We start from the raw sequence: 23510 nt of genomic DNA on the forward strand, positions 1-23510 counted from the left end.
TAATTATAGACCTGTCAGCCTGAGATCAATCCTGGGCAAGATAATGGAGCAGCTGATATAGGGCTCAATTAATTAAAAGCTAAAGGAGGCTAATGTAAATAATACAAATCAACACGAATTTATGCAAATAGCTCTTGTTAAATGAACTTGTTTTTTTATGAGGTTACAAGTTTGATTGATACAGGTAATAGCATTGATGTAATATACTTAGACTTCTGTAAGGCGAATGACTTGGTACTGCACACCGTTTTGATTAAAAAACTAGAATGATATAAAATTAACATGGCACACATCAACTTTTGATTAAAAATAGGTTAACTGATAGGTCTCAAAATGTGACTGTAAACAGGGAATCATCATTAAGGGGGGCTGTTTCCATTGGGGTCCCTCAGGGATTGGTTCTTCGCTCTGTGCTATTAACAGCTTTATCAATGATCTGGAACAAAACATAAAATTATTACTGGCAAAGTTTGCAGATGTCACAAAAATGGGGGGGAATGGTAAATAATGAAGAGGACAGGTCACTGATTCAGAGTGATCTAGATTGCTTGGTAAACAGGGCGCAAGCAAACAATATGCATTTTAATACAGCTAAATGTAAGTGCATACATTTAGAAACAAAAAATGTCGGCCATAGTGACAGGATAGGGGACTCTATCATGGGAAGCAGTGACTCTGAAAAAGATTTGGGAGTGCGTTTGAATAATCAGCTGAATGTGAGTATCAAAAGAGCTAATGAAATCCTGAGATGCATAAACAGGGGATTCTCAAGGAGGAGTAGAGAGGTTGTTTTACCTCTGTATTTGGCACTGGTGCGACAGCTGCTGGAATAGAATGTCCAGTTCTGGTGCCCACAATTCCAGAAGGATTTTGATAAATTTGGAGAGGATTCAGAGAAGAGCACCGAGAATGAATAAAGGATTAGAAGACATTAACTTAGAAAAGATTAAGGGTTATGTTACAGTATATAAGTACCTACATGGGGAACAAATATTTAATAATGGGCTGTTCAGTCTATCAGAGAAAGCTATAATACACTGGCTGGAAGCTGAAGCTAGAAAAATTCAGCCTAGAAATACCGGGTAAATTTTTAATGGTGAGAGTAATTAACCATTGGAACAATTTACCAACTGTAGCGGTGGATTTTCCATCACTGACAATTTTTAAATCAAGATTGAATGTTTTTCTAGAAAAGCTGTTCTAGGAATTAGTTGGGGGAAGTTCTGTGGCCTATTATCGGATCCTCCCCAATATTAGAGGCTTTGTCTTATATACACAACCCACCCTCTTCCCTCAGAAAAAAGAGTCCTGATTTTTCACACTTGCTAGCTGGTCACCCTATTCAACATGCAGCAGCCCACAGATGCAAACACATTAGGGTGGGGCTCTGGATGCTTTAGTGGTTCCCCACCAAATACTGGCTCAAATTCAAAGGCTTCTTTTTGATGATTCCGAACCAGCTCTCGATCAAAGTTCAGGCCTTCCACATCAACAGTAATCATCAACAGTACTCGAATGGTCAAGAAACAGTAAGACTAGTACCAGTAGGGCAGTGGTTCTCAACTAGGGGTCCGGGGCCCCCTGGAGGGCCATGAGCAGGTTTCAGGGGGGCTGCCAAGCATGGCCAGCATTAGACTCACTGGGGCCCAGGGCAGAAAGCCAAAGCCCTATTGCATGAGGCTGAAGCCTAGGGCCCAGAGCCCCGCCACCTGGGGCTGAAGCTGAAGCCTGAGCAATGTAGCTTCCTAGGGGCTCCCTTTGGCATGGGGTCCCCAGCAATTACCCTGCTTGCTACCCCCCTAATGCCAGCCCTGGTTTTTATATGCAGAAAACCAGTTTTTGTGACACAGGTTGGCCGTGGAGTGTTTATAGCATGTTGGGGGGGGGGGCCTCAGAAAGAAAAAGGTTGAGAACACCTGCAGTAGGGGACAGAATGTTCTTGTGAGTATGGAAAGCCCTTCCATGAGAGCTGAGAACCATCTTCAGTCTTGACACATCCAGGGTGAAACGTAAAACCCATCATTGCCTCAGGGCTTTCCCCCAAATTAAAAGAAAAACTGGCTTTGAGATATGCTGTTGGAAAGGGAGAGAAAACTAGAGAGACCCGAGTGATTTTCAGTCAGGCGCTCAGACACCACAGTGAGAAGTGCAGTAAGAATACCTAGCTTGTACACTGTCTAAGTAATCATAGCTGTGCATTAGCACATCTACCCTGGAAATTATTAATCACATTTTGGTTACGTTTGTGTAATCCCAGTGATTTCAGTGCATTGACTTGGGCCGTGTCACATGGCTGGATGGAGAGCAGAATTTGGCCCTATGGCTGGATTGTGTGCATAGGGAGATAGCTCAGCCAGTGTGTGTGTTGAAAAAATAAATTGGTATTGAAATGTAGGTCTCTGCAATTGAAGTATTATTGATCTACGTGTATCCAGTTAAATGAAAATAATGGTAAAGCGCTAACGGTGCCAGGTTGGAGAGCTGGGCGAACCTTCTCTGCCCAAGATGGGGCACTAGGGGGTGTTCTGTCTCAGAGCTGTAGAATGTTCCTGCAGTGCCCTAGGTGCACAGGGGACGTACTCCCACTATGACATCTGTTTAGGTGGTGCAGCCTATTCCTTTGAGTGCGCCAATCCCACTTCCCAGACAAGTGAACAGGAGGTTATGTTCATAACTCCCCCCAGTTCCCAGCCATCCTCCACCCTATGCTCCTAGAGGAATAGGAATGAGGCAGTTTCTGAGCTTCCTGTGTGCAGGAACTGAAATTCTACTTAATACTTACCTAGCTGTGCAAAGGCCAGAAATCCCTGCCCCTCCATCTCCAAAGAAAGGCCAAGCAGAATCTGGCCCAAAGTGCTACAACCCTGATGTAATGTGATCATGTGTGCCAGCAGTTCAGTCTTCTAGGCATGGAACACTTTCCTAAGCTCCCTGAATGGAAAAGTCCTACAGCATTTAATAATAATTGATCAACTTTGCAGAGTTTGGGTTGTTTTTGTTTGAAATCATTATATAGAATTTAATGGGGGAGTGTGTCCCTGTTACAGAATTATGTAGATTGGTTAAAAACAACCCTATAGATGCTATTCATGTTGTATTACATGTGATTGGTTTTTTACACATAATAGTTTGTACACACAAGCCTATTACATTTTATAGGTCTTTTCCATAAGACGTATCATTTGAAAAAGCAGATTTTGGTCTCACATCCTTTCCCAAGAAGTGGGCAATAGAGGGGGAGATGGCAGTAGAAACTTTTTGGATACTGTGAGCATAAATATGAGTAGACCCCCCCACACACACCCCAATACCCTGGAATCACCCAGTTCCTGTGTTTTCTGGTGCCATAATCTGCTTTGCTGCTTTAGAGGTTTCACAAGATATTTTAACATACAGATGGTGGTGTGTTTCCTGAGGAATGTTCCCTGGAACACAGCAGACAAGGGTTATTTGGGTGAGGAAGGGGAAACAAAGCTATCTCTGGCTAAGTTTAACTCCTCCAGAGAGAGAGAGAGAGAGAGAGAGAGCCAGGCAGAAGGCCAATGCCTGTTCTTGGTCATAACAGTGTAACTCCATGTTTTACAGACTCATCCTAGAACAGAGGGAGATGGAGGGAGAGAAGCTCTGATAAAGGAGAGGGAACAATAGAAAGCTCTGAAGAGAAAAACATAATTGAGAGCTGTTGGTTTCAGCCTTTTCTCTCTCAAGCGTTCCCTGGCCCAAATTCTGCTCTCACATCCATTAATGTAAATCAGATATTAACTCTGAACTTCATCTGAAGTCAATGGTGGAACTTCGGGTTTACACTGATATTAATGAGGACAGAATCTGGCCCAGAGAAGGCATGGAAGAGGAAAATGTTGAGCCCAACAGCTCTGAATTAGGCTTTTCTCCTCTGAGCTCACTCCGTGCCTTTCCAGGCTTACCTCAGCTGCCAGTCCATTTGGACTCTGTATTCCCTCTGCTCTTGGACAACTCTCCTCCCTTACTTGGTGACACTACCAGGAAGGGTACCAATTAATGCCAGTTGTGATAGGTTTTGTGGTGTGTTTCTATCCACAATGTTGTCCTTACAGGACATCGAATTGTCATCTGCTGGCAACACAATGGAGAAAAACTGATGACCTGATAGTGAAAGACTCTGCAAACTGTTATCAGTCCCTTGAGCCTTCCATTCACAGTTTTTGTCTCACTCTTCCCTATACCCAATCTTGTCTTCTCTGGTATTTTCCTATTCACAAATTCCCCAGATTTCTTCTCTGGCTGGAGGTGGTGATGATGGAGAGAGTGGTGCTGAAAGGTGCTGCCTTTTGCTTACCCCTCCCTCCCAGGCCCTGTGTCACAGTGATCTTACCCCTCCAATGAAAAGAGATGGACTTAACTCCCGCCAAAGCCTTTCAGTGCTGCTCCGGCAGGTGGCCAGATTTGTTCCTTGGAGAATGCTGTAACACATGGCATACTCTCACCTCCCAGGGGCTTAGCACAGAACAATGGAAACCAGACACAGATGGTCCCTATTAGATCATCCAGTCCAGCCCCATGACAATGCAGGATTGTTCTAGCCTACTTCCCATGTTTTGTCCAAGCTACTCCTAAGCACTCCAACTGTGGGGTATTCCTCAGGAGACTATTCCACAGTCTAATGTATCTCAGCATCAGGAAGTATTTCCTGATAGTCAGGCTTATTTTTTCCTTTCTACAGATCAGTGCATTACATCTTTCTTGTATCCCACTGTCCTACACTAAATAATTCGTCCTTCCTTGGTACCCTCTCGATAATTCAACAATCATAATTGCCAACTAATTTCCATAATGCCTTGGCATGCACATCCAGATTAACCGATGTATATATGTTCTTATTGCCCTAGTATATGCCTATCTGCTCCTTAGCAATCGTTATTTGGACAATTAGGATAGAGCCTATACATATCTTTACTGTATTTTTCTTATATTTTGGGGTTCTCCTTCATTTCATCCCTCTCCTCAATCACTAATGAATGTACTTTCCCCCCCACCATCACATTTATAACAGCTCATTTTATTTCCCATAATTATTGTGACTGGCTTTCATTTTCTTGATACCGCTATCCTTCTTCCCTGCAAGTCTGAGTCCTCCAGTTTGGTTGCTTCCCTGCTTTTTCAATACTAATAGAGGGTTTTAGAACATCTCAGATGTCTCAGCACCGCATGTGATTCCACATTAGCCAGTATGATTTTTTTTCTTCTATTCTTCTTTTTCCAGAGAACTTGTAGTTTGTTGTACCTTAATCATAACGGGCCTGATCTTCCACTGTCACACACCTTCCATAGCTATTTAGCCCTGTGCAACGTGGGTGTAAAATACTACCAGATCAGAACAGTAGCATTTGACACCAATTTTGCAAAGGTGTAAATGAATATACAAGGTGCAAAGCAATCTAGAATCAGGCCCAGTATCTTTTACCATTCCCCAGATGGTGGATTTTAGTACCTTCTTTGATTGCATCTTACTCATTGCTTCCACAATGCTCACAGTCCAAGCTGAGCCTTAGGTAAAGTCCTGAGCTTTAGCCTTTCAGGGTATGTCTACACTGGAACAAAGGTCAGCTGACTCAGGCTCATGGGGTTCAGGCTGCAGGGCTAAAATTTGCTGTGTAGACGTTTGGGTTCGGGCTAGCCACAGGTGTTTAATTGCTGACGTACCCTAAGATTGATCCTCCACAATATGGTATTGCAGAGCCACAGTCCACCAGGTGGGGTCAGATAAATTTTCTTGAGATTCCCATCCAGGAGTATGTATTCTAATGATAGTAGGTGGGTTCAGGCTCAAGAAAGTTTACATCAGAATTTGGCGGTATATCACTTATCTGCCGTGTAGAGGCAGTTTGTGTCAGTCAATGCTGAACGATATTTAATGTGGGAATTTATGTCACTAGAACAAGTGATGGTAAATATTATATTGTGCTTGTCAATGCTTAGTGATAGATTGGCTATGAAAGGAATGGGCAGAAAAAGGTTGTTAGTATTTTGTAAGTGAAATAAAATATCTCTAGCACTTCCTACCCCTTTCCCTAAGCCTTGATATGCAACGAGTCCGCTAGGACAGGGCACAGATGCACTAGGATGCACTGGAGAGCCTTTAACCTTGCAGAGTACATCTATGTGGGGACAAAGGCCCACAGCACAGCCCTTGCTGGCCTGAGTCAGCTGACTCGGGCTCACAGGACTTGGGCTGAGGGCCTAAACATTAACATGCAGATGCTTGGGCTCAGATCCCAACTCTGGGGCCCTCCACCCTCTCAGGATCCCAGAGCACAAGCTCTAACCTGAGCCCAAATGTCTACACAGCAATTTTTCAGCCCCGGAGTCTAAGCCCTGTGACCCCAACTCAGCTGACCCGGGCCAGCCATGAGTTTTTTATTTCCGTGTAGACATACACCCAGTAACCAATCCAAATCGAGATGTACAGTACTCAGAGGGCCAAGAATTAAGGCTTTCCTTCAGCAAAGCATTTAAGCAGGTGCTTAACTTTAAGCATGGGAATAATATCATTGAAATCAATAGGACAACTCTTGTGGTTTAGAATTAGGCATGTTCTTAATGCTTAGCAAAACTGAAGCTTAAATGACCATGAATACTCATCCATTTGCCCTTCTTTACTGTCCCGCCATGAAACTGAGCATTTCAAACTGTCAAGCCAGCACCTTTCCCCAGCACTAAATTCACCTTCATTTTAAAAACAACAAAAAGAGTGGAGTAGCATAATGACAGGGTGAAGAGAGATGTAGGCTATGTCTACACTTGAAATGTTACAGTTGCAGTTTTCCATCACTGTAAGTAATCCACGTAGACAGAAGAATTCTTCTATCTACCTAGCGCTGTATACACAAGGACTTAGGTCAATTTAACTACATCTCTTAGGGGTGTGGATTTTTCATACTCCTGAGAAATGTATCAATGCCAATGTATTTTTTCAGTGTAGACCACTCTTTAGTCTGATTTCCAGTTTGGGCACTAGTTCAATTTACTCTTCAGTCCTTACGTGATAAGAAGAATACAATTACAGATTAATGTAATAATATGCATCTAATTATTGCATTAATATAGCAGGTGTGCTTATTTTTACACATTTTTTCCTGGCGATTTGGTGGATTTTTGGTCACATGTGTAAGGGAATTTTATGTTGCAGTGATGTCCTAAGTTATTTTTCTTTTTCTTTTCCACAAAGTATAGACCCAAAGCCTGCTTGCCCTTGGTAAAATATCTCTTTGTTTTCTACGCATGAATGATATGAGCAGGATCTGGCCCTGTCATACTTTGAAAGCTATAAAAGCTTGAAATTATGGTTAAAGTGAGTTATCTGTGTTGTGCTTCTGGTTAATTCAAAGCTAGTTTCATCACTTCTAATGAAGAAAAACAATAAAGAGTAGATGAAACCCTTAAAAGTTTGGAATGATGTTAAAAATATCATGGACAACGACGACCTTTAATTGCATAGGATTTCTGAATAATGTTCCAAAGTGAAAAAGTAACTATGTGCCTGGTACACAAAGAACTATATCTCCTTCCCTTTGTGAGAGAGGAATCAATGGAATTCAAAAAAAGGAGAGGGGGAAAGATGAGAGATAGGAGATGCCTTGCTTAGCACAAGCAGGTCACAAGTCACTTGAAAGGAAGTTGCTGACTGTATCTCCATCTGTACAGTAAAAGCTGTGTATCCGGCACTTCACCAACCAGAAAGCTCTAGAAACCGGCATTTCTGATATCTCCCAATATAAATTTTCAGTAGGGTTGCCAGGCTCCCTGGAAGCAGCAATGTCTCCCCGCTGCTCCTAGGCAGAGGAACAGCCACTGGGGCTCCGTGCGCTGCCCCTGCCCCGAGCACTAGCTCTGCAACTCCCACTGGCTGGGAACTGCGGACAACGTGAGCTGCAGGGGTAGTGCCTGTAGGCCGAGGCAGCATGCAGAGCCGCTGACTGCGTCTCCACCTAGGAGCAGCAGGGACATGTTGCCGCTTGCGGTGAGCCGCCTAGGGTGAGTGCCACCTGGATCTGGCACCCTGCATCCCCTCCTGTGCCCCAACTCCCTGCCCCGAGTCCCTTCCTGTACCCAAACTCCCTCCCAGAGCCTGTGCCCCTCAACTCTCCCATGCCCCAACCACATGCCCCTCAAACCTCCTGTGCCCCAACCCCCTCCCACACTCAAACTCCCTCCCTCCATTGGTAAGTATAACTCTTAGTGAATTGGAATTTTTGACTAACTGGCACCCCCCATTCCCCCCAACATGCCAGATAAAGCTTTTCCCGTACCTTTTTGTTCCTTGCCTTGGATTTGCTGATCAATGACATGCCTCTTTGCCTGGCTCTATCTAGAGTCTGTAGCCTACAGGAATTTGGACAGAGTGGTACAGACATCGCCGATAGAGACTGCGATCACTGACTATTCCTTTAAATGCAGTCTCATGACTTAGACCTTACTCCACCACATATTAAAGAAGGGGACAGAAGTACATACGGAGCTCCAGCTCAGCCGCACAGGACACAGCAAGGCAATTAAATACAGCTAACTGTGAGTAAACATAAGGAGTTAGAGGTGCTCTCTAGAGCAAAGGGCATAGAAAGAGATTTGTGTGAAATCCTAAACTGAAGCCGGAGTAACTTTTTTAAAAATACGCATTTGCATAAAATATTCAGAATCTAAAATGGTGTATAGAAAACTACTGTCTCATTTCAGCAGTTCGGAGGGTTGATTTATTTATTGCTTTTTAGGAAACATTCTAAATAGTTTTAATCTCTTACCACCTTAGATCTGATGAAAAAGATGATATTCCCCCCAATACAAATCCAAAGTGGTGACCCTGTCAGCAATCACAGAGGTCTTTTGCAAATACAATCCCATTTGCAGTGGAGGTATTCTGTCATGGTATTTGGGAAGGATGCCTTGGCTCCAGATTTTTGCAAGCTAAGGCCAAAATTCTCAAGCCTGGTACTCAGTACCACTGCTTCCAGTGGTCGATGGGTGCTGTGAAGGTCCAGCACCTTTGAAAGTTGATCACTTTTATTTAGGTATCTAACTATAGATGTAACAGCTGATGGATACAGAGCCTGTAAGCATTCGAGTCAAAATTGTAGCTTAATAAATATCAAGGAATCAAAATCAGAATTGAACAGTTAGTTAGTATGCTGGACAGCTGCTTTTCACACCATGGAGTATGAATAATTTTTTTGTGGGCGCATCTCTGGGTCACATGTATTGTAATGGTCAACCATCAAAATGAGAGTTGCTATACTGGCTGTGGTCTTGAAGACTGGACATTGTTAGCTGGTGAAAGCATATCAGCGTCCAAAGATATTTTCCTTAAGCGTGACATCAATTGGACTGTGCGTTGGTAGGTTCTTTACCAATATTTATTTCCATGGTAAGTCTCAGCTTAATGAGCCTGTAAAGCAATAGTTCACATGCCATCCGTCCCTATCATTTTCTGACTGTTCGCATTGTTAATTACAGGTGTAATTATCTGAGGGAGATATTCCATCGGGTGCCTTCATGTTGCCCCTTGTCTTCACTGTGCTCGTTCTGTACTCTTGCTTCTTAACCAGTGGAAGCTGTGACCTCTATGATGAGCTAAAGGAGTTGAAAACTGAATTTGACATCAATCTCTACCAGCGATTAGCAGAACCAGAGAACAGAACTAACTTGATAGTTGCACCAGCAAGTGTGTCTATTTCTTTGGGGCTACTGCAGTTTGGAGCTCGAGGAAACACCTTTATGCAGCTGGAAAATGCTCTTGGATACAACATCCACGGTAATGTGCAGTTAGACAAATTTTTTTTTTAACAATAACTGCTCTGCATTGTGTCATAAATTCACACTACCCCTTCCTTGACTAAGGAGAAAACAATTGCACAATCAAGCTAAACTTCTTTCTAATTAACAAGATCTGTAAGAGCTTGTACTGAATTGTTTTTTTCCATATTTGACTGACCTGTAGGAACTGTTTAACCAGTGATACGTATGTATGTATTCTTCCTACTTTCTAAGCAGTGCTCACTCTTTCTACTACACTTTAAAACAACTACATTAAAAAAATGAAGATCTGGAAGGAACATGCAACTCCAGCTAAACTAATATTGGATTCTCAGGATTTTCTTTTCATTTTACCCAAAGATTAATCCTACCACCTGACACAATATATCCATAGCTATTTTTCATGATCTGCACACTGGTTATAGAAAACAGATGACTGTCTCATCTTCAAAATTTGTAGCTTATACATACTGTGCCAGCTTTTGAGCTATCAGTATTCTTAAGCATGACATTTATTTTCATCACATGAAGGTAAAAGTTAAAATTTATAGAGCTTGCTATGTTGTGTTCTGTAACCTTATATAGTCATTACTGCCTTTCTGTAAAGCATTTGTATTCAGAAATAACCATTCCAGCTCAATCCAGCTATTATATACAGAAAAAAACTATAGCTGCTATATATTTTCTCTGCCTCTCACACACAGGATCTACAGCACAAATACCCTATGAAACAAAGGTATTTACTTGCAATGATGCCATTTTGCTACAATTCAGTCAAGTTATTTTTACCCAATACTCTTTTATGTAAGCATTGTACCTTGCTATTTGCCATACACTTTGCCTCTTAGGGACTTAATTATTGAGAGAGCTTTAGAAAATGGACTAGATAATGAAATTAAGGAAATGGTCCCGTCCATATAAAAAGTGACAAATAGCACTGAAGAGGTTTTCCACTGATTGATGAAACCTATTACTTGTTTCAATGCTTTCCTTCCTTCCTTCCTTCCGTGCTGTGGATAATATTAACAAATGGAATATCCCTGAGGAAAGGCTGGCATTAGTTTTAGTTGTACACATCACAAACCACATAGGTTTCTGACTTCAGGTAAACTTACTTGTGTTTAATGTGAAAATAAATCAGAATTGCAACTATGACCAATCTACAGCAATAATGAACTTCCAGAAAGAAAACCCATTTCCCCAAATGGCATGTTTGGCTAAATCCAGCAGAAATAGATCAAATAAACATTTTCCTTGAGATGAGTAAAACCAACTCACTGACATACATAGCAGATAGAAAAGTGCATTCCTCTATTATACTTTGGTGCTAACATTTTTGTAGCTCTGCCTTTAACTATGATGAGGGATGCGGTACAAAAATGCATCAATCTGGCAAAAACTACTCTGATAGCCATCAGTATCCATTGAAAGTTCAATCACTCTTTAGGGAGAATCAGCTTTCCCTGACTTTAATAACCTCTTTTAATGTGCTGCAGCTTTTCTAATATCTGTTTTAGCACAGGCTCGTTGAGCAAAATAATGTCTAAAGACTTGTCTATCTGAATAATGAATATAAAATAAAATATTTGAAAGCAGTTTTGAACTAGCCTACAAGTAAAAATTCAGAACTTTGGTTAGCTAAGATTGTTGGTGTTACTGAAGTTATAAACTGAGGATACTGCTTCTCATATAACATCTGCTTCTTATTTTACCGTCTTTGAGTTTTTACATCCACATAGGAGCTTGCCAAACACTAGCACACTAATGCAAAACACATGAGAAAGGCACTTTACACCTAACAAATATCTGATTCTTCTTGACATCTGTTCAAGGAATTCAATATTTTCCCCTTAAAGAGTAACAGAGCTAAGTTTTAACACTAAGCTGTATTAGTCTTCATGCAGGTTCTTAAAGGGACACCATTAGGTTAAAAATCATGTACTGGATTCTCAGGTGATGTAAACTGGCCAATTTGGAATTTGGCCCCATATACTTAAAATGTCCCCACTGAGAGGTAGAAGGATCCTGTTCATAGGACATAGGTTTGGCAATTAGGAGAATTAGGTTCTAGTCCTTATTCTGCTATTAACTTGCTGTGTGATCTGTAGCAAGTCACTTCAGCTCTCTATCCTTGTGTTTCTCCTCCCACCCTTTGTCATGTCCAATTAGATTGAAGCTCTTTGAGACAGGGATTGCTTATTATGTGTTTGTAGTTGTGCCTAGCACAATGGAGCCCTTATTTCCATTAGGTCTCTAGGCATTGCTATACCACAATGAAAGAATAAATAATAATAATAATAATAATAATAAACACCACCTCTGCTTCTTAAAATGGGAAGAATATTTTGAAAAATCTACTTTGCTTTTCCCCATTTATGCTGTGTGTTTCCTGTTTGGATTTCTCCCCCTTTGAAAAGTGGTAAAGAAGCTAGTAATGTTCATGTGTGTTTGTAGTTAATTCAAGCCAATCATTGTCCCAGGTTCTCCTGCACTAGCAAAGTGCTGCTGTGTTTAAGTTGCAAACACTTCAGGGGGATGTTAATCCATTTACAAAATAAAAACCTGTTTCAATTAGAATTTGTTAACAGAGAATTTCATTGACACATTTTTAGTGGTTTTAGATTCTGTAAAAATAAATTGAAGCAAAATCTCTGTATAAAGCCAAATTGGACATGACAGTGTCCTACTAAGTGTATTTTAGGTTTATGCAAGTTAATTTTGTGCGTTAAGCCCAAGGGGGAGCTTGTCTCCCAAGCGCTCTCCTTTTCTTTATACTGGGTAGGCTGAGTATCACCACTTCCGCAGCATCATTCTCCTCTACCCCTGACTCCACAGAGGATACACAACAGTCCAAGACCCCGTGGAATGGGGCAGGAGAAGGTTGGGCACAACCTTGCCCTCCCTTAACTCCATGGAGAAATCCGTGCAGCCCACGGCCCCCTCCTTGTTGCAGTGGACACTTCTCCCCTTTCAGAAGGGATTCTGGAAAGAGCTGCTGGCAGAGGAAGCGTTGGCACCACGTCTCCATTTGAGGGGACAGCAGGAGGTCCCGGAGCCAATGTAGAGGCAAAGGCTTCTTTAATGATAGTGCTGTTCTTCCAGCACAGTCTCAAAATCTGAGATTTAAGGGCATCAAGCATGTGTGTGCATCCCCTCAACAGAATGATTTAGGGAAGATTCCAGAAGGGGAAGCTCCGAAGTTTTCCCTCCCCCAGCATTCCTCTTACAGATGAAATGAAGCTTAGTGGATTGTATTTTAATGCTACTAATAACACCCTAGTTCTTATAGGGTGCTTTTAGATTTAGATGCTAAGTATTATTGTATTTTAAGACTTCAAAAACTTTATGGTGACCAAACCAAAACCAAGAATGTATAAAAGAAGGGTTACTCATTGATAACTGTTGTTCTTCAAGAGTTGCCTCTACGCCTTCACATTTATCTAGTGCCTCTAGTGTTGAGCTCCAGAACTGTAGAATAAAGCCATGTCCACTGGTGGTGCAGTAGCGCTCTCCTATTAGAATGAGATCATTGGCTCCATTTATAAAAGGAAGGGCACCTCCCTGACAATCTGAGTTCCTTCTCCCTAGCCTGCAGAGTCCTGAAATCCAAAGAACACTGAGACAAAGGGGAGGGTGGGTCGGTAATGGGACTGCACAGAGGCAACTCTTAAAGAACAGCAGTTTCTAACTTTCTTCGAGAGCCTCTGTGAATTCTCACAAATGGGAGTTTAGCAAGTGATGCCACCATCAAAGGACAGCAGGCAAGGAGTTCTAGGAAAAAGCAGATTGCAACACTGCCTTACCACACAAGCATTGCTGTGCAATACCAAGTCCAACAACTAGCACTTAGTGAAAGTGTGTCAGAACTACATGTAGCTGCTTCCTAAATCTCTGCAATAGGAACCTAGCTCAGAAATGCTACAGAAGCAACTGTGGCTCTAGTAGTATGTACTGGTTTTTTGGCAAAGAAGTAACAATGTTCAATACAACTCGTAATCAAGTGGGAAAGAGCTTGTAACTAATAGGCTCCCCCTTCTACCTCTCCCCAGAAGCAACAAATAATCCGTTTGATCTTCCAGGGGGCTTAGTCCCACCCAGGTAATAGTAGAGAGAGATGCAAAAAGAGACTTGTGCTGTTAAGTATAAACATCTTTTGACATTTAAGTATAAACAGGACTCCCCTGGCTGAGCATGACATTTTGATTAAAAGACTACAACAATATAAAATGAACCTGGCACATATTAAATGGATTAAAACCTGGCTAACTGCTAGGTCTCAAAATGTAAATGTAAAGAGGGAATCATGACTGAGCAGATGTGTTACCGTTGGGGGCTCCACAGAGATTGGTTCTTGGCCCTACACTGTTTAGTATTTTTATCAATGATGTGGAAGAAAACAAAGTTTGCATTGATAAAGTTTGCAATGACACAAAAATTGTGGGAGGACAGATCACTGATACAGAGAAATATGGCTTACTTGGTAAGATGGGCACAAGCAAACAATGTAAGTTTTAATATGGCCAGTGATGAGCTGCCAAAAACTTAACAACCGGTTCCCTATAAAAAGTTCTGATTTAAAGGGGGGGGGAAGCAGGGGAGGGGCTGGGGCGGCGGGGGAGACATATTCGTGGGGCCAGGGACCCATGCAGGGCCTGGGGAAAATTGCCCCCCCCCCCGCGGCCCTGGAGCTTGCAGCCCCCCCTTACCTTGCCTGTAGCTCAAAGCAGCAGGACGACTCAGAAGCTCAGCTCAGCTGCCCAGCTGGTGCCAGCAGCTGACCACACTGCAGCTGGGGGAAAACGGGGGAGGGGCTGGGGGAACCTCAGCCTCCCCAGCTGGGAATCCTGGGAGCAACAGGATGGTCCGGCCCACGGACCAGAGTTCTTTGCCCACCCCCTGACCCTTTAACAACTGGTTCTCCATGGAGGTCTAATTTTAGCAACCGGTTCCTGGGAACTGGTGAGAACCGGCTCCAGCTCACCACTGAATATGGCTAAATGTAAATGCATCTATCTAGGAACAAAGGCTGTCAGCTGTGCTTACCAGTAGGGAACTCCATCCTGGAAAGCAGTGACTATAAATACATCAGAGGAATAAATACCACGGGGAGAGGGGAGTTATTTAAGTTAAGCAGCAATGTTGACAAGAATAAATGGATATAACAAGTTTAGGATTGAAATTAGACAATGATTTCCAAATACCATAGGCGTGAAGTTCTGCAACAGCCTTCCAAGGGGAGCAGTGGGGGCAAAAAACCTAACTGGCTTCAAGACTGAGCTTGATAAGTTTGTGGAGAGGATGGTATGATAAGACTGCTCACAATGGCATGTAGCCGATCTGTGACTGCTGTTAGCAAATATCTCCAATGGCTGGCAATGGGACACTAGATGGAAAGGGCTCTGAGCTACTTCAAATAATTCTTTTCCAGGTGTCTGGCTGGTGGGTCTTGTCCACATGCTCAGGGTCTGATTGTCATATTTGGGGTCCGGAAGGAATTTTCCCCCAGGTCAGAATGGGAGAGACCCAGTTTCGCCTTCCTCTGCTGCGTGGGGCACAGGTCACTTGCAATTTTAAACTAGAGTAAATGGTGGATTCTCTGTAACTTGAAATCTTTAAATTATGATTTGAGGACTTCAGTAACTCAGCCACAGGTTATGGGGCTATCACAGGAGTGGGTAAGTGAGGTTCTGTGACCTGCAATGTGCAGGAGATCAGATTACATGATCACCATGGTCCCTTCTGGCCTTAAAGTCTATGAGACTGAAAAAGAATTGTGGGTTGTGGTGGATAAACCACTGAACATGAGCACCCAGTGCAAAGCTGTGACTAAAAGGGCTGATGGAGGAACTAACAATAAAAAGAGAGAGTTCTGTTTAGGTCTCTGGCAGCAGAGAAGGAACTGAGATGGATGAGGGATGCACTGTCTTATATAGATGGAGCCAAAGATGTCATGTTAGCACAAGCACTACTGTATTTCCTCCTCTCCTCCCACAAGTGGCTACAGCTGTGTTACACAGTTCGGCAGCTCAGCTCTTGCAGCAGATGGCATAAGTGGGGATACACAATGACCCCCAAAGAAGAAGAGTATTTTTTTAAAACAAGAGCAAATAGAATGTGATGTAAGGTCAACTACTTAGTGCAGCCACAATATAGCAATTTCTAAGGTAATGTCTATCATACAGCTACAAGTAGTAACACTACAGAGGTTGGGTTGAATACACAGAAAGGCTTTTTTTCTCTGAATTTAACAAGTGTTTTGAATTCTCTTCAACTTCCTATGAAACAGATGGGCAGTTACCTGAACAGCCATGGCACCGGCAGGTATACATAGATTAGATCTGTAGTTACAGTGATTCTTGCTCACATGCACAGAGTGGAAATAGCAGCCAAATTTAACATTAGGAAGAAATTTGTCCACCAGAGCACGTTGGAAGGTATCTCTTAGGCTTTCTTCACTTTCCTCTGGAGCAGTGAGCAGGGTTCATCCTTTAGAATTAAGTGATTGTGGCCACACAGTCATTTTCCTGTGCAGTGAGGGAGGAGCATTGGTGGACTTTGTTCTTTCTATTAATGTCATCTGTGTTTTGCTACAGAAAGCTCTCGGTACGTACAACACATTGCAGGATATCCCTAGGCAATAGTCTCCACCTCACTAATAGTTTCATATACTTGAATTTTGAATTACTTTACCTTGTTGTAGCATCCAGAGGGCCCAATCAGCATTGGAACCCTATTACATTAAGTGCTGTTGCAATCACATAGGAAGAAATGGTCCATTGCTATTTGTTAAGTGCTGACAATTTTCTCGGCAATGAATTATCATTAACACTTTATTTTTGCTATTTTATGTTCAACATGAGAATTACAGCATTGATTTTTCTCCAATCTGGCAGATCCAAAAATGCAGGACTTCTTGCATACCGGATATGAAGAAGTGACCAACTCTAGCCAAGGCCCTGTGGTTCAGCTGGCATGTGCCCTATTTGTGCAAGCTGGAGTTCACCTGTCTCCTGACTTCATTGAACATACTGCACTCTGGGCAAACAGCAGCCTGCAAAAAATCAACTTCAGTGAGCCTAACAGCACTGCTGCACAGATAAATGAATGGGTTACCAGTAACACTGAAGGTAAAATAACTAATAGAGATGATTATGTAGGACCTGGCTGTAATAATAAAAACTGTACAGATACTAGCAGTTAGCACTCTAGTGTTTAACCAAATGTAATAATGTTTAGTCTATGCTCTCTACAGAAAGGCATAGTTTAATGGTCTTGAACACAAGGCTGGGAACCAGTAATGCCTGTGCACTAATCACAACTCTGATTTTGCCTCACAGTATAACCTTAGGCAAGACTGCAGTAAGTCTAGGTACCTAAATAAAGGATTATGGGATCAAGCCCTTAACCAGTCTGCCTTAGTCCCTTGCTTTGTAAAATGGGAATATCATCATTGATCACGCAGGGATGTTCTAAGAATAATTAGCTAAAACCAAATTTTCCCAGCTATCACTGAGTGTACTATTCACCATGATGAATACTTTCAGTACACTCAGTAGTAGGTGGCTGCAGTATTGACCCATTAGTTTGTACAGTGAAAATAGAAGATTAAATTAACTAACTTTATTCCTTTACATGTCCAGGAAGTTTAATAGGCAGCAGGTTTAAAACAAATACAAGGAAGTTCTTCTTCATGAAGCGCACAGTCAACTTGTGGAACTCCTTGCCTGAGGAGGTTGTGAAGGCTAGGACTATAACAGTGTTTAAAAGAGAACTGGATAAATTCATGGAGGTTAAGTCCATTAATGGCTATTAGCCAGGATGGGTAAGGAATGGTGTCCCTAGCCTCTGTTTGTCAGAGAATGGAGATGGATGGCAGGAGAGAGATCACTTGATCATTGCCTGTTAGGTCCACTGCCTCTGGGGTACTTGGTATTGGCCACTGTCGGTAGACAGATACTGGGCTAGATGGACTTTTGGTCTGACCCAGTATGGCCGTTCTTATGTTCTTATGTTAATGAAACTAAATCCAATCAATGAAAAATTGACTGTAAGCCATTAGAATCACTGGGCCAAATTAATCACTGGTTCATGCCACTGATTTTGCATAAGTTATACTAGGGATGAATTTGCCCATCAACTTGATCAGCAGATAACTAATGTGATTTTAAACATGCATGTTGAAGTTGATACTAGTTTCTCTTGAAAAGTCTCCTCTATCTTCCTCAATCAGAACTATAACAGGACTTTATGATAGAAATTGATTGCTCCAGGAAACATTGTTGACAATGTCAGCTCGCACTTCGATAACATTTTCCTATACTTTTTGACACTGCCAATGGCTTTCATAGTAGGGAGGTGAACAAAATGGCAGGATCAGTTAGAAAACTTCACACTAGAGCCCTTATTTCATGGCAAAGAGAACACAACCATGCCCAAGGCCTCTTTTCTATCATTGACACTACCAACGTCTCGAGGCATAATTTCACATTCAACTTATTGCACATAGATTTAGCCACACTTTTTTCATTACTGCTAGAAGCAGTTATGCAGTCATTTAAGACTCTTAAAATTTACCCTTCTTAGAGATTTTAAGGTCAGAAGGGACCATCAAGCCTGACTTCCTACACATCGCAGGCCACGCAACCTCATCCACCACTCCTGTAATAGATCTCTAACCTCTGGCTGAGTTACTGAAGCCCTCAAATCTTGGCTTAAAGATTTCAAGTTACAGAGATGCCAATATTTATTCTAGTTCAAACCAGCAAGTGACCCAGGCCCCAAGCTGCAGACAAAGGTGAAAAACCTCCTAAGTCTCTGCCAAGAAAAAGTAAGGAATACGCTAATTTTTCTGAGCTCAAATATGAACAAAAGTATGAAACAGATGTCAGCCTGATCCAATTTGTTGCAGGTAGAATGCTCACCTCTGTGACTTGGCCACTTTTGTAGCACATCAGGACAAAAAGATTCAGAAGAGTTTGGAAAAAATAATTTGATAATTTGGTCCTATGTATAATGTTACTTAAAAAAATGAGAGAGAGAGAGAGTGTGTGAGAGAATGTAATTCTTCTCCTTTTCTTATACAGGTGGAGATGCAGACTGCATACATCTGGATACAGTTGTTTCACCACTTACTCAGATGGCTTTGGTGAGCACTATGTATTTCAAAAGCATGTGGCAAAAGAAACTCTCTTTCACAGATACTCAGTCCTTGCCTTTTACCACTGCGGACGGCATCACCCTGAAAGTGCCCACAATGTGCCATACGGCTGAAGTCAATTATGGTAACTACTTTTCATGCCATGTCTGACATATGAAACAATATTGTAAACTACATACATTTTTAATTTATTTACTTCCAGCACTGCCTGCAATGTGCTATGTGCTGCACAAACAGGGAGGAAAGCGCTGTGGGAAAACACCAAAATATAATAGCGCTGAAATAGACCTTTTCTCTGACATATAAAACCTGTGTGTGTTCTGCTTCTATCCAAACTTCTTCTGAAATAGATACTGTAGTTTAATGATGATTGAAGGCAAAAGTAGGAGCCAGGAATGTCCTACAGTATCACAGGCTTGAACATGAGATCTTGTTTTAGGTTTCAAACCTGCCCACGCTGAAGTAAATGGCAAAATTCCTGCTGACTTCAGTGGGAGTAGGATTGGACTCTCGTTGAGAGATGGAATGTTGAGCAGAACACTGGGATTTTTCCCTGCTTGATCTGAAAAGTGTGAGATCTCTGTGCCTGGAGAGCCATTTGAGAACAGGAAGCACAGTTGATATTTTAACATCTCCTGGTTAGAAGTGTGTCATTAACAGTGCAGCACCCTCTCTTGTGCATATTGCAAAGGCTACACTGGGTCAGAATCTAAATCCTACTGCTATACTGGAACTCATGATTTTCAGAAGTAATGAGCACTACCAACTAAACCTTACTGACATTTTGTAATGATATGCAGCCAATTACTTATATAGACATTATGGTTACACACCAATATTTGAGAGACTGCAAATAGAACTAATGATCATTGAGTCAAAAAAATCCAAACACCTCAACTCTTAAAGCATCAGCTGCTATATTTAACGTCTCCTCTGTGCTGACCACTGCAGGAGTTGTTCTTGGACATGCCATTATTCCATTGGAAGAGTGGCTCCTTAAAGGGGGTTTAGCAGGGCTGTGATTTTGTACTGCAAAAAGTTATATTTGCATGTATGTGATGCAGACAGCAACTAGTTAATATTAATGACACCTCAATTAATGGATGCTGTACCCTGTTCCCTAACCAATTATTTATTTGAAAGTCCATTAAGTTGTATCCTTTTTTGTGGTTATAAGTTTAAAGATTTTTGTCTGAATTTGACAGGTTTAAAATGCTTTGTAGTTCAATAAAGCTGTGTGCTTCTTGAAAGCAGCTTAACCTGTGCTATTGATTTGGGTGTATGGATGAGTGCTTTGAGCAAAGTACTTCTCACTGAGTCAAACAGGAGCTACTTTTTCTTTTCATTTTTTTTTTCTAATGTAGTTCTGCTGAAAGGTGCTACATTGAAAGAGCTGGAGAATGAAGTCATCTATTTATTCAAAAACAGCGGTTGTAAGACCAGTCACATTGTAAACTCACCCACTCTCACCAAAGTTCCTCAGCCCTGACCCAAAGGGAGTATCTTTAGGATGAGAAGGCAAATGTGCTATGTGGACACCTGTCTGCTCGGAAGTAGACTGAGACCATTAACTCAGTTCACGTGAGCCAGTGATCTTCATTTATTAACAACCTGGTCTGTATTCAACCAAGTGACTTAGTGGTGAAAGGCTCTGTATCCTCGTACTAGTGCCTTGAGCCAGCTAGTTCTTCAGAACTGCTTTTTCCCTTGAGTGATGCCAAGGATTATGTTTTCAAACCTGCAGGTCAGTTCCACACCACATCGCTGGAGCAGTTCAGTGTAGCCGAGTTGCCTTACCTGGGGGAGACAGTCAGCATGTTTGTGGTGCTTCCCAGTGATAGGAGGACATCTCTGTCCCAGATTGGGTCACATCTCTCAGCTAAAATCATCACTGTTTGGGCCAACAGCTTAAAGAGAATGAAGATGGATATTTTTCTACCTAGGTAAGTGATACTCTCCTTCTCGAGGGCTTGGCCATCCTCTAACCATATCATTTATTGTCAGAGTTGTGATGTGTACATTATTATAGGCATAACCAAAGATATATAGGACATCTGTCCACCCAGGGCTGAAGTACTCAGGGCTTCGGCCCTAGGCCCCAGCGAGTCTAAAGCCAGCCCTGGCAACCCCATTAAAAAGGGTTTGCAACCCACTTTGGGGTCCCGACCCCCAGTTTGAGAACAGCTGTTATATATTATAACTAAAGAACTATTTATTTATTTAAAAAACAACTTGAATTTGATTCTTCAAGTCCTAATTATATGTAAGACTTTTTTTGGGATACAATAATACTTTAAAAATGTACAAAGGGAAAAAAATTGTGCCCATTTTTGCTTCATAAAGAAAACTTTTAAAAAATTGTCTAAATATTTTAAAGTATTTTACTATGTGTTTTTAATATTAGAAATCTTAAATGGTGCTCCAGCACCAATCACCAATTACTGCATTTTTTCTGTGTATAGGGCAAGTTTACACACTCCATCAATCCAGCCCTTCACTAGTGCCAGAATTTGCACATGACCCCAACACTACTTTTCAAAAAACAGAATGTTAGGATGTACCATCTCGGTGCAAAAGAGGGAGGGTATTTCCTGGATGTACTTAGCACATCGATCAGCACAGAAAAGCTTTATTACATAACCTCCAAAAATACATTCCCCATGCTGATGAAACACTGTAAAATGTTTTGTGCATTAAATGTTCTTTTTCCAAGCTAATGTTTTGCAGATGCATTCCTACCTACAACCAAATTTATTACAATTTTTAAAAAAAGAAAGCACAAATGGGGGCAAATGCAAAGTTCACGTATATATTTAAATGAAATCTACTGTGTTAATTTTAGATTCAGAATTCAAAGTCACTTTGACTTAAAAATGGTTTTACCTGCCTTGGGAATTACAGACCTGTTTGATCCAACTGAGGCTGATTTTAAAGGTATTTCAGGTAAGATTATTCCCCATATAGGAAATGATCACTCAGTGTATAGATTTGTTGTAGATGTTTATATGATATTTGTTTGACTGATTCAAGAGAGCTGATCCTTCGGTATTAATTAATTAATTACTTCTGGCTCCATGAAAATTAAACACACAATCCAGATTCTAATTTCTTTCAAAGTACTGCATTTTAGGTTAAGCAAAATCTGGTAGTGAGGAAAGATTTTTTTTTAGAGATTAAAGCTCGTGAGACAGAACATTGCTGGAATGTGTTTGCTTAGGTGCTGGCTGAAGTCTACAAGGATTGCTGCAGATCAAGCATGTGTTACTGGTTCTAAATAGCCATTCCACAGTCAGTGACATTGGTGTAAAAGGCCTCTTTATTCTGCGTCTTGATGTCACTCATGCAAACAACCTTTACGCATGCCTGTAACCTCCCTTTGTTTCTGCCCCGCAAGCCAACATAATACACCTCTACCTCGTTATAACGCTGTCCTCGGGAGCCAAAAAATCTTGCCGCGTTATAGGTGAAACTCTGTTATATCGTAAAAGCAGCAAAGAATCCTGTGGCACCTTATAGACTAATAGACGTTTTGGAGCATGAGCTTTCGTAGGTGAATACCCACTTAGTCAGATGCATGCATCTGACGAAGTGGGTATTCACCCACGAAAGCTCATGCTCCAAAACGTCTGTTAGTCTATAAGGTGCCACAGGATTCTTTGCTGCTTTTACAGATCCAGACTAACACGGCTACCCCTCTGATACTTGTGTTATATCGAACTTTCTTTGATCTGATGGAGTGCGCAGCCTCCCCCCAGAGCGCTGCTTTACCGCATTATATCTAATTCGTGTTATATTGGGGTAGAGGTGCAATACCCAGCCCACAATATCCCAAGACCACGTGTTGTTAAGACAGAAAGTGACTACCATGTCTCAAAAACCCTGATGTTATTCTGCTCACTGGAAAGTTTTTTCCTGATTTATATTAAAAGACTCCATAACTGTCCATGTGCTTTGATTGACATACATCACTTCCAGCAAGGTAAACAATTTGAATTTGGGCATTTGCATTCAAAGACTCTTAAATGGAGATTTTATGGTGAGACTCTCAGTCTTTCTAATATGATTCTGGTCAGTGTGTGATTGTCATTAAATGGAGGCCTAGCCACAAGACCATCTTCTGATACAGTGGAAACTGCTTTAGAGGAAGTTCCTGATGGAAGTTTGCTTCCACGGGACAAAGCTCATGGCACAGATTTTGTTTTTCATCTCCTATTAAATTTGAGTGTGTGTTCATTATAATGTGATCATTAATTGCATAGAATGCCTTGTTAATTAGAAATGAGGTGTTAATATGCTGACTAAAGTTCACTGATGGTTCACATTATAAATATGTATAACAGCTATTTAGATAGAATAAGTGCTTAAGGAGGATGAACTACAATGGACCAAAGCATACCGGGGACCTTCTTTTGTACTGTTTATGACTTACTCCCATTGTGCTTTTTGATTAATAAAAATTTGAGTGGCACTTTTTCTCAAATTTTCCGTTATATCATTTAAAGGTGTCTTTATTTTCCCTGTCTCCTCCCCCACAGTATAATTCTGAGTTGACCCACAGGCTTAGGCA

The 23510-nt window shown here is 41.5% G+C and overlaps 2 protein-coding genes across 2 annotated transcripts in view; both read left to right on the plus strand.

Moving 5' to 3' along the window:
• FAM124A (family with sequence similarity 124 member A) overlaps positions 1–8435 on the plus strand; it is a 155910-nt gene extending 147475 nt beyond the window's left edge. The window contains exon 4 of the mRNA XM_050949072.1: positions 8352–8435. Coding sequence (XP_050805029.1) covers positions 8352–8360 — 9 coding nt within the window. The 3' untranslated portion in view covers positions 8361–8435. The remainder of the gene's footprint in view (positions 1–8351) is intronic.
• Positions 8436–9236: 801 nt separating this feature from the next.
• The window catches only part of SERPINE3 (serpin family E member 3), a 32339-nt gene continuing 18065 nt past the window's right edge, over positions 9237–23510 (plus strand). The window contains exons 1-6 of the mRNA XM_050937850.1: positions 9237–9367; positions 9579–9784; positions 16680–16913; positions 18870–19067; positions 20688–20886; positions 21786–21886. Coding sequence (XP_050793807.1) covers positions 9237–9367; positions 9579–9784; positions 16680–16913; positions 18870–19067; positions 20688–20886; positions 21786–21886 — 1069 coding nt within the window. The remainder of the gene's footprint in view (positions 9368–9578; positions 9785–16679; positions 16914–18869; positions 19068–20687; positions 20887–21785; positions 21887–23510) is intronic.

Source organism: Gopherus flavomarginatus, chromosome 1 (assembly GCF_025201925.1).
Source record: "Gopherus flavomarginatus isolate rGopFla2 chromosome 1, rGopFla2.mat.asm, whole genome shotgun sequence".
Lineage (NCBI taxonomy): Eukaryota > Metazoa > Chordata > Testudines > Testudinidae > Gopherus > Gopherus flavomarginatus.